General features: G+C 38.9%; 1 protein-coding gene across 1 annotated transcript in view; it reads right to left on the reverse strand.

Annotated features, from left to right (window-relative positions):
• Positions 1-12,048, reverse strand: part of PRELID2 (PRELI domain containing 2) — a 112,565-nt gene that overhangs the window by 85,353 nt on the left and 15,164 nt on the right. The window contains exons 2-5 of the mRNA XM_007949105.1: positions 7,811-7,868; positions 4,883-4,957; positions 3,856-3,890; positions 2,750-2,910 (exon numbers count right to left, since the gene is read on the reverse strand). Coding sequence (XP_007947296.1) covers positions 2,750-2,910; positions 3,856-3,890; positions 4,883-4,957; positions 7,811-7,868 — 329 coding nt within the window. The remainder of the gene's footprint in view (positions 1-2,749; positions 2,911-3,855; positions 3,891-4,882; positions 4,958-7,810; positions 7,869-12,048) is intronic.

Here is a 12,048-nt window from a genome sequence, read left to right on the forward strand (position 1 = left end):
ATATATATATATATATATATCACCATCATAGTGAGAATGAAGTGATCTCTCACTGTAGTTTTAATTTGCATTTCCCTAATGACTAATGATTGTGTATTTTTTCATGTGCTTATTGTACATTTGTATATCTTCTTTCAAGAAATGTCTATTCAAATACTGTGTACATTTTTTAACTGGGTAATTTTTCTTTTTATTCTTGAGTTGTAATAGTTCTTCTAAAATTCTGGATACTAGACCCATATCAAATGTATTATTTGCAGATACATTCTCCCATTTCCTGGGTTGTTTCATTTTTTTAACACTGCCCTCTGAAGCACAAAAGTTTTTAATTTTGATGAAGTCAAATATATCTATTTTTTCTTTGGCTCCTTGTGCTCTTGGTGGCAAATCTAAGAAATCATTGCCAAATCCAAGGCTACAGAGATTTACACCTATGTTCTCTTCTAAGAGTTTTATAGTTTTAGCTCCTACATTTAGGTCTTTGGTCCACTGAGTTAATTTGTGTATATGGTGTGAGGTAGAGGTTCAACTTCATTCTTTTGCATGCTAAAAAAAAGCTATTCTTTCCCCCATTGAGTTGTCTTGACATAAAACTTTTAAATCTATTTTAAAGGAAGGTTGGACAATATACTTCTGTAGTGATACCACCTTGGAAACCCAAGGAGGGGTTGCTATGAGTCAGGTTTGACTCCACGGCATATAACAACAACAACAATAGCAGTGGTTATACAACTATGTTTTTGTCAAAATTTCATAGAATTATACACTTAGAAGGGTGAATTTTATTGAATGTAAATCATAACTCAACAAATATAACTATCAAAAAAGTTACTCTAAAGAAGCATTCACATATAGCATAAGGGGCTATATAAAAGATACAAATACAGTCACCCTTCATTACCCACATGACCTCTCCAAAAACCCACCAAGCCCATTGCTATCTAATTGATTCTGACTCACAGCAACCACATAGGACAGAGTAGAGCTGCCCAGAGGGTTTCCAAGGCTGTAAGTTTTTAAGGAAGTAGATTGCCATATCTTTCAGCCATGGAGCTGCTGGTGGATTCAAAACACAGGCTTTTCACTTAGCAGCTAAGCACTTAACGACTGCACAACCAGGGCTCCTTTAGAATGCCTCCAGTATACCATAATCTGTGATGCTGAAGTCCCTTATATAAAATGGCTTAGTATTTGCATATAACCTGTACATATCTTCCTATATATTTTAAATCATCTCTAGATTATTTACAATACCTAATACAATGTAAATGCTATGTAAATAGCACTTTAAGCTCCCTCTTAGTCTTTGAGGAATTTCTTTGACAATTTAATTGCTTTATTTTTCCAAAAAATATTTTTGACCTGCCATTGACTGAATCTGTGGCTGTGGAACCTGCGGATACAGAGGGCCAACCGCACTTCACAAGGAATGCGATACAGTTTGAAATAAAGACAACGTAGAGATTTTCAACAAGGGAAAAATGCTAAATGAAATGTAATATAGTTGGAAGACTGAATACTATACAACAATTCATGGAAATAAGCTACATCTACATGTTCAAATGGGAGCTCTGGTAGCATAGTACCTAAGGCACTTGACTGCTAACCAGAAGGCTGGCAGTTCAAACCCACCAGCCACTCCTCGGAAGGAAGATGGAGCAATCTACTTCCATCATGATATTGCCTCAGAAACCCAAGGAGAAGTCGCTATGAGTCAGGTGCAACACGACGGCACATAACAACAACAACATGTTCAAATGAGTAAAGCTCAGAATTACTTTATTAAGTAGAAAAGTGCAGAATGATTTACATGGCATGAAACCATGCACATAAAAATAATACACAAAATTATGTATCACAGGCTCTGTGTTTTTCAAAGGTCTGAAAAAATACTTGGCAAACTGGTAGTGCTCGTCGCCTCTGGAGAGGAGGGCAAGGAGACACCTATATTGGGAGGAGTGGTCAGAGAGAAGTTAAGCTGCCATTTTTTTCCCAAAGGGATATATATTCATTAATTACTTGTGTGATTAAAAATTAATAATATGGAATGTGTATAACAAAGTACACCTGAGTTTACACTCCTTACAGGACACCGAGCTTCTTTTAAGTGTGAAGGAAAAATCTGGAAACTGATCATGATAGTGGCTGAACATGATAAACATAGCTACTGTCACTGAATTGTACCTATGAAGAATGTTGAAATAGCAAACAATTTGTAGTGCCTAAGGCATTGGTAGCATAGTGGCTAAGACATTTGCCTGCTAACCAGACAGCTGGCGGTTTCAAACCCACCAGCCACTCCTCAGAAGGAAGGTTGGGCAATCCTACTTCCGTAGTGATACTGCCTCAGAAACCCAAGGAGGGGTTGCTATGAGTCGGGTTTGACTCGACAGCACATAACAACAACAAGGCATCTGACTGCTAACCAGAAGCCTGGCAGTTCAAACCCACCAGCCACTCCTCAGAAGGAAGGTTGGGCAATCTACTTCTGAAGTGATACCACCTCGGAAACCCAAAGAGGGGTCGCTATGAGTTGGATCTGACTCAATGGGATTGAGTTTGCTTTTGGATATTTACCACAATAAAAGAAAATACATAAATAACATAAAAATTTAAAAAGTATCCCAGAGTTAAAACAGATGTCATGAGCACAGAATCATAGCTTTATAACTTAAGCACTCATATGTGATGTGCATTCCCAACCCACACACACACACACACACACATACACACACACAGGTGATCTTACCAATTTGGATTTTCCACACTTTCCCGAAAGACAGACTCTTCCTTCATGGATGCATACTGTGTCCACGTAAGGCAGTGACTCCGTATAGCCATGCTTCTTTCCTGAGGATTGAGCCACGATTCCTCTTCTAACTGGATACTTGGTATCTTTAAAATGCTCACCTGTCCAACAAAGGGAGGACAGCTTTCTCAATTTCCGAAGAGAAGGCTCCATCAAGGAGTGCATCCAGATTTGCTTGCAGGCGTGGATAATTAAGAGGACAAGTGATCCTGATATACGGATGGCAGCTTACCAATGACTGCAAAGCCCTTGATCATCAAACATACCGTGACCTTCCTAAATGCTGGTAAGGACATGCAAATGGCCCAGGATTTATGCAGGCTGTAGAGTCCCTGGCCTGATTTCCCTAACTGCTAAACACTAAGTAAATTATCTGCCTCCTTCGTGTCTCCTCTAGAGCTGGTTATGGCCTTCTTAAATTGATGGATTCTAATCGAGCCCACTTATGGGCAGTCACATGCAGGACATTATCAGGTAAAATACTTGCTTCATTTTAAACTCTGCCCAATACATAGAAATGTATGTTTTTCTAGATGGAGGAGACATGGAAAACTAGAAAGGCAGAATTGTACAAGTCAGAGGTATCATTAAATTATTTAAGAAGTGAGATACAAGACAAAGTTGAATGCCTTTTTAAATAATAGATTCAAAGTGTGTATACAGGGTAAAGGCAGGGTACACACTCTGTGGAAAAAGCCAAGAATAAATAATTTGCTGCATATAGTACAGAGCATTTTACCCTCTAAAAAATAAAAGAAAGTTCATTTTCACTGTCATATCAGCTTTTTAATCCACAAGAAGGAAATGATAGAAGTCACTATTTTTTCTATATGCAGCACAGCAATTTAATATGCAAGCTAATTGATTGCCCGCAGTCAAGCTGAGTTCTATATTACACACAGAATCACTTCTGGTTGAAACAACCACCTGAGACATTTTTAAAAAGGCATATCAATGTTCTCCTCTTATTTCCTCATAATTCTAAAGGTACTCCTGTCAACAACCACTCTATGGTTCAAGCAGTACAATTAAAAATGTCCACTTACCTTTTTCCAATAAAATATCACCAGGGTGCTTAAAGGTTTCAAAGAGAGAAAACAATTTGCTATCATACAGAGTTTATCATCAACACTATCATTTTATAGAAACACATACAAAAAGACTCACAGAGAGAGCCCTGAAAATATTCCCAGTGCTGTCTGTTGTTGTTGTTGTTGTTGTTGTTATGTACCATCGAGTCGGACCCGACTCATAGCGACCCCTCCTTGGGTTTCCGAGGCAGTATCACTACGGAAGTAGATTGCCCCATCTTCCTTCCGAGGAGTGGCTGGTGGATTTGAACCGCCAGCCTTTTGGTTAGCAGTCAAGTGCCTTAGCCACTACGCTACCAGAGCTCCCCAGTGCTGTCCAGTGGATACCAACTCATAGTGATCCTGTAGGACAGAGCAGAACTTCCCCCATTGGGTTTCCAAGGCTGGAAATCTTTACAGAAGTACACTGTCTCATCTTTCCCCCCACTGAGTGTCTGGTGACTTTGACCTCCAACCTTTTGGTTAGCAGCCCAGGGTTTTAACTATAGGGCCACTAGAGCTCCTACTGAGAACACTATCCTCCCTGAAATATTCTGCTCTGTCACTCTGACAGTGAATTGGAAACTGGAGCTTTTATCTTCCTTACTGAAGATCAGGCTAAATACTCATAATATACCCATTTCCAATCGTTCTTATTTAAAAGTCATTTCTAACCTTGGACAGATTAGAAAAGATAGTCACCTCATGCAAACTGCCCAAGGTATCTTTAAAATAATTGCAGATCATGTCTATGTCTGATAAGAGCACTTCCACCCATCCACCCCACCCCCCAAAAAAAGAGAGGGAAAAAAACTTTCTCCACTGGTATCTGCCTAAACTGAAGCTGAACGTGAGAGAGCTTCCTTCCTCTGAAGGGCTGTGAGGTAGGAGAACTGGGTAAGTCTCAATACTCCTTTACATCATAAAATGACACCTCTTTGCAAGAGTATTTAAAAATTGCCCAATGCAGTATCAAATCTGGTTACATTCTGAAATGAATTTACCTTCCTTAAAATTTCTGGAATCACATTCTTACAGATTGCAATCCTCTTCCTATAGATGACGCCTGTTGACACATCTGGAAATAGAAAATTTTTTAACTCAAAAAAATTAATTAAGGAAATGTATTCTTGTCTTGATGTTAACAAAACTTTTAATATCAATCTCAATTCCCTTTACATAGAATTCCTAGAGAAAATGCTTAACTCAAAACTGTTAAGCACCACATGTTAAGTGACCACATGTCTCTGGTCACTCCAAATATACTTATCTGCAATCAAGGACTATTCTGAAGCCAATGATAAAAGAACCACAAACTATTCACTGCTCTGGACAATTAATGTCAGCACTCCAACAAAACACCCAAATACCATCAACCCTCAACTCAACTCCAAGAAAGAGGATGTTATTTTAAAAAAATGTGTATACACACACACACACGGAGAATCTGATTCTACCAGCTTTTGCCCCAAACATGTTTTCAAGTACATATTTCTGGCTATAAAATTTAAACCTATATTAGCCACACTCTTCTCTCTCATAGAATAGGCTCTCCTGGCTAGGACTGTTGGAAGGAAGTTTCTGGCATAGCACCAGGAACATAAAAGACACACAATAAATGTGAGTTAACAAAAAGGGAAACTGCGGCAGAAAAATTTTAACTTCAGAGTCCTGATGCTCTGTGAATTACGATGACTCAGCCACACTGCTGAGTGTCTCAAAGCTCTAGCTATAATAGCCCTAACCCTCTGGGTCAAATATCCTGAATGAGAAAAATGTCTCCTCTGCCCACTGGCATTTCCTTTGGTCATCTCCTGTAATGTTTGTGGCACACATACTTAAAAAGGATTAGCCACTCCCAGATACAAAGATGCCCCTCCTGTCAACAGTAAAAATTACAATTAATATTTTTATATCACTTTGAGACATACACGTGTTCATTCATTTGATCTTTACAACAACCTAAAACAGAATTATTATTTTCCCATTTGACAGAAGAATAAACTGAGACTCTAAGAAGTTAGGTATGCAGCTAGCTAACAAAAGCAGGTCTTGAAATTACTTTTGTCTGATACCATACCACAAGGTTCTTCACTGAATATGGATACGTTAGCAAATGTTTTTGAAAATACATGTTATATAAGTGTAGGAAATATCTTAATATGTAAAAGTTTTACATTCACCCAGTACAGAGAGGAGACCAGAGCCAAATAATGACCACTAGCATCTCATGTTTTCTCAGAAGGCTCAAGAACAAGTTACCTGTGCCTGGGAGATTCCAAAGATCTGCCCATTAATAATGTGCATTGTTGCCGCTAGCTGCCCTTCATATCTGAAATTGAACCCACTTATGTGGCTTCCAGCCAAATAAAAGACAGGCATATGAGCTGAACATTTATAGTAGATAGATACACTCTTTGGAGAGATAAATGATGGGAGAATAGAAGGGCAGTGCTTCCACAGGGAGACAGCTCTGGGGAAGAAGGAGTGCATGGAAAGGAAGGACACAGGGAAGGGATAACTATGGGGAGGAAGTGGGAAGAGAGCTGTTGCATTGTAGGAAACTGCAGTCAATGTCATGAGACAAAGTGTATGTGAACTGCTGTATGGAAAATGAATTTGCTCTGTAAACTTTCACCCAAAGCACAATAAAAATTTTAAAAAATAATAATAAAAATAGTAATGTGTGTTCCAGCACTGCCCAGTTTGCAAATACAAATATTGCCAGAGAAAATGATTCTGCTGCAGATGGAGATGGCAAAGGTCAATAGAGACTCCTATACTCTAATCCAGAGGTTGTTAAACTTTTTCTGCAAAGGGCTATATAAAATATTTCAGATTTTTCAGTTCATACATTCTCTGTCTCAGCCACTCAACTTTGCCACTGTCACGCAAAAGCAGACAGAGACAATATATAGATGGGTGTGCCTGTGAGCCAATAAAACTTTATTTACACAAACAGGTGACATGGGCCATAGTTTGCCAAAACTTGCTCTAGGTAACAGTGAACCACATTGCTGAGCACAGTTATGCTTCTATTAGTTATTCATCAACACCATTCTAAATGCTTTACAGTCACATCTCTTATATATATATTATTAATCACATGTATTTTGTCATCTATAAATGACTTATGAATATATCATACAGATATAGCCATGTGACCTTGGTAAAGTTATTTAACCTCTCTATATCTCAGTTCCTCATTCACGAAATACAAGTAATAATATCTATACCATATATTAAGGAGCTCTGTTTGCATAGTGCCTAAGGCATTTGACTGCTAACCAGCAGGTTGGCAGTTCAAACTCACTAGCCACTCCATGGAAGGAAGCCTGGGCAATTTACTTCCGTAAAGATTTACTGCCTCGGAAACCCAAAGTGGGTTGCTTATGAGTTAGAATCGACTCGATGGCAGTGAGTTTAGTTTTTTTTTGGTATACCATACATTTGAAGGGAGCTCTGGTGGCCTAGTGCCTAAGGCATTTGACTGCTAACCAGAAGGCTGGTGGTTCAAACCCACCTACCACTTCTTGGAAGGAAGGTTGGGCAATCTATTTCCATAGTGATACCGCCTCAGAAACCCAAGGAGGGGTCACTATGAGTCAGATCCAACTCGATGGCAGTGAGTTTGGTTTGGTTTTGTTTTGTTTTATACATTTGAAGATTAAATGAGTTAATAAAGGTAGGAGTATCTGGCTCATGTAAACACATGAAAAATGTTAGCTGTTATTATCAATTATTAATTTAGAACATGAGAAGAGCATATTAGGCAGGACTTCAACTGCTACAAATGCTGGGGGTTCTAAGTGTCCACCTTTGTATCATCATCTCAAGTATGAAAACAAACCTATTTAAAACATAACAGGTCACACACATATTTTAAAAAAGCATTAGCATCAATGAATGAGGGCATACCTGGAGAACTCACCTCTTTTTTCCTCCACAATTTTTACAGAGATGACATTTTTATCCATGGGGTTGGGATACTAAAATGAAAACACATGAAGAATTACCATTCATTTTTTACCAAAATGAATTATATTAGTTGTTGTTATTGTTATTTGCCGTCAAGTCACACCTGACTCATAGTGACCCCTCCCTGGGTTTCTGAGGTGGTATCACTACAGAAGTAGATTGCCCAACCTTCCTTCCGAGGAGTGACTGGTGGGTTTGAACTGCCAGCCTTCTGGTTAGCAGTCAAGTGCCTTAGGCACTATGCTATCAGAACTCCTGTATTAGTAGTAACCACAACTAACAGAACCAATATTTATTTTCCAAGCAACTTCTAAGTAAAGGTCAGTTTTCAATCAAGAGTCTTAATTTTACTCCTTAGCTATGACAGGTGAGATGTTATCATCTCTTAGATGTATATGAAATCCTACCTTCTTCAGATCCAGGCTTGCCCTAGTCAGGGAGGGAGCTGAGGTTAAGCTAATTAATTAATAACAGTACCATTAATACTAAACCAGACTAACATAAAGCCAGAGTACTATACTCCTTGTGCCAGGCACTGTGACAAATGCTTTACTTGCACCATCTTATATAAATCTAGCATCTACTCTGTTGAGACTGGCTTATGTAGTATCTTCATCTCCATTTTTCAGAAATGGAAACTAAATGAAAATCAGAGAGCTTAGTGTCACTTAGTTAGTTAATGGCGGAGCCCAGAACTTAAGCCAGGCCTGTCTGTTGGCAGAGTGAACTACTGGTCTATATCATTGCCGGTGGCTGGGTTAGTATCACGGGAGAGTAACGTAAGTATATGATGCAGGCACATTTAAAAAAAAACAGATGCCATCAAGTCAATTCTGACTCATGGCTGAGTAGAACTACTCCAGACAGTTTCTAAGGCTATAATCGTTACAGAAGCAGACTGCTACATCTTTCTCCTACAGAGTGACTGGTAGGAGAAACTGCTGCCCTTTCAGCTAGCAGCTGAGTGCTTAACCACTGTGCTACCAGAACTTCTTAAAGCAAGCATATAAACCAGACTGACTGCCATGGAGTTGATTCCAACACAAAGCAACCTCCACTGGTTTTTCAAGGCTATAAATCTTTATAGAAGCAGACTGCCTCATTTTTATTCTGCAGAGCGGCTGGTGCGTTCGAAACACCAACGTTCTGGTTAGCAGCCTAATGCCTTAACCACTATACCACCAGAGTGCCTTACCAAGCATATAGTAGGTGTTTAATAAATATTTAATTTGTTGATTAAATTTCCCTGAAAGACAAATTGTAACTAAGCTGGTAAGAGCTACTATTTCTGTCTTAGGTAATTTACATACATTATCTCAGTTTAATTCTTAAAGCTATTCCATGAGAGAATGTGTTGTTTTTTTCCCTTTTAGATATGAGAGAAATGAGGCCCAAACAAATTGAAATTTGGTCAAAATCACTCAGCCCAGGAGTGAGGAAACTGCAATTTACCCCCAGATGCTTTCTGTCTGCCTCCAAAGCCTCCCCACCTAACCTACCCCTCAAATTACCTCAAAGTTAATCTAACCCAACCTTTTCCACTTCTCAAATGTATAAAACAGAGATTTAGGGAGCAGAAGTGACTTGTTCAAAGTCATAGGGTAAGGTGGCTGCTGACTCTTTTGTGGTTGTTGGGCTCTTTTCCCCGCGGTGTAGTGCTTCATCATCTCATCAAATCTGAAAAGAGAATTAGAGGGACGTTTTCTTCTCCAGGAAATCGAAGGTGCTAAGAGAGAGGCACAGCAGCGGCCAGGCTGAGGGCTGCGAGAAGAGGGGTCCTCCACTTGCTGAACTGGAGCTTTACATTTTGTGAAACACATGGAATAGTACTGGGTTTGGGCGCTCCCCAGCCCTGCAGGACATGTGCACATGTGTGTATCTGCATGCACGTGCATATGATTTATTTTTCAAGAAAAAGGTTTTATTGTTTTCACACAGTCTTAAATTATCTGTGACCCAAAAAAGGACATTATATTAGAACATAAGCTCTAACAAAAAAAACAAAACCAGACCCACTGCTATCGAGTCAATTTTGACTCATAGTGACTCCCACTGGATTTCCAAGGTGGTAAATCTTTATGGAAGTAGATTGCTTCATCTTCCTTCTGCAGAGCAGCTGATGGGTTTGAAACACCAACTTCTGGTTAGCAGCAGTCAAAAGCTTTAGGCACTGTGCCACCAGAGCTCTTTATAAGCTCTGCAAGGGCAGGGATATCGGCTACTTTAGTCACTGCTGTATCCGGCACAGGGTAGGCACACAGTATGTATTTCATAAATATTTGCAAATGAAAGGAAAAAAAATGAATGAATTATTTAGAAGGTAAATCTGGCTAACCTCAGGAATGTTTTTAAAATAAAACTCAGTTTATTCTGAGACCAATTTGTGGGGATAGCCGTTAAGTCCTCGGCTGCCTCAAATGCCAAGTGTTGTCATTCACTTCCATTCTGGCAACTGCAGCCTTGATAACTAATCAAAAATGCGATTTTAAAAATGTATTCACTCACCCATTCACTGATTCACTGAATTTTGCTTTAGAAAGAAATCCTCAAAATTACAATGACTTTTCTCTTGAAGTTTAGCCCTACAAAGATACATACCCATTGCAGAGGGTCTAGCTTAGATATCTCTTCCTCAGCAGAGGGGCCTTTCACTTATCACAGAATGAGAGAGACTTGCAGCCTTCCACGGGTCCCCTGAATCATGTGTGTGTGTGTGTATGTGTGTGTGAATTAGAACATTTACACGAAGGTAACATGAGAGTATTTGCTTTACTGGCAAATGGTTGCCAGTAAATTTAGGTTGGTCCATTTTATATCCATAAATTCATCCTGTCTGAATATTATAAACACACTCTACACTGCAGAAAGATTAATCAGTCACCAAGGAGTTGATACTGACTCAGGGGGACCCCACGTGTGCAGAGTAGAACTGCACTCCATAGGGTTTTCAAACCTGTGATCTTTCAGGAGCAAATCACCGGGTCTTTCTTCCGCGGAACCTCTGGCTGGTCGAACCACCAACCTTTCAGTTAGCAGTTGAATCCATAACCTTTGGCACCACCCAGAGACTCCGCAGAAAAATTAAAGAATTGAATTGTGAAGGAAGTTGACAGTATAATCACCAGAGAGGCATAATGATCAAAGTTTCTAGTTCTGATTAGTTCATTAAATTATCAGTGTAATTCCTGAAAATGACAAACTCAAATATTTCACATTTTTACATAATTTTAATATCTGCCTATTGACTCAAAGGGTACTGATTTAAGTTACAGTGAAAATTCTCCACCTATTCTTTATTTAAGAGTGTTTGAGTACCTACTACATATGCCAGTCACGATCCCATGCACTGAGGATACAGTAATGAACCAAACAAAGTTCTAGCCTCTTAGAGCTTACGTTTTAGTTGAGGAAACAAACAACAGTAAATAAATATGTCAGGTGTGCTCAGTTGAAAAATAAAGCAGGCTAAGGGATAATGGGGAATTGTGGCAGGGAGGGCACTGTGAAACACAAGAGTCACATATTGTACAGTGCTTATAAAAAAAAAGGAAAAGGAAATTGTTATTTGCTAAACACAAGAAATCTGGAACTATTCACTCTAATAAAATCATTTGCAAGATTTTGATATACAACCACTTTTGGCACTAAACAGACATGAGCTCAAGTTTCCATACAAGAATGAAAAAAGAAATTAGTCTTAGGGGGTTTATTTACAATAGCTAAATACCATGACATGAAAGGCTTATTACTTTTACCTTTAAAAAAAAAAATTATAGACTTCTTATACTGAGGCTCCCCCTACCTGGCATTACTTGAAATGATCTGATGCCATCTTGTGGTAACATGCATATCATAATTTAATTCATGAAAATTTCTCTAAGTCTGATAATAAAGGGTTGAGAGAGGAAAGACCCTTTAGAAAGGGAAAGTCCACTTTGGAAAGCAGGAAGCAGGTGGCCAAGTTTTTCTTGACACCTCTTCAAACACAGTGTGGCTATGGAATTAATCAAGATAGATCAGGATCAAATGCATCAAATATGATTGAGCGCCTACTATGTTCAATCATTAAAGGTTACTATGTATATATATATCTCATGTGTTGCTCTTGTTAGCTGCAAATGTGTGTACCCAACTCCGGGTGATCCCATGCACAATGGAAAGAACACTGCCTGGTCCTGCACCATCCTTAGA

This window comes from Orycteropus afer, unplaced genomic scaffold, assembly GCF_000298275.1.
Source record: "Orycteropus afer afer isolate SDZICR_OR568_19922 unplaced genomic scaffold, OryAfe1.0 scaffold00238, whole genome shotgun sequence".
Taxonomy (NCBI): Eukaryota; Metazoa; Chordata; class Mammalia; order Tubulidentata; family Orycteropodidae; genus Orycteropus; species Orycteropus afer.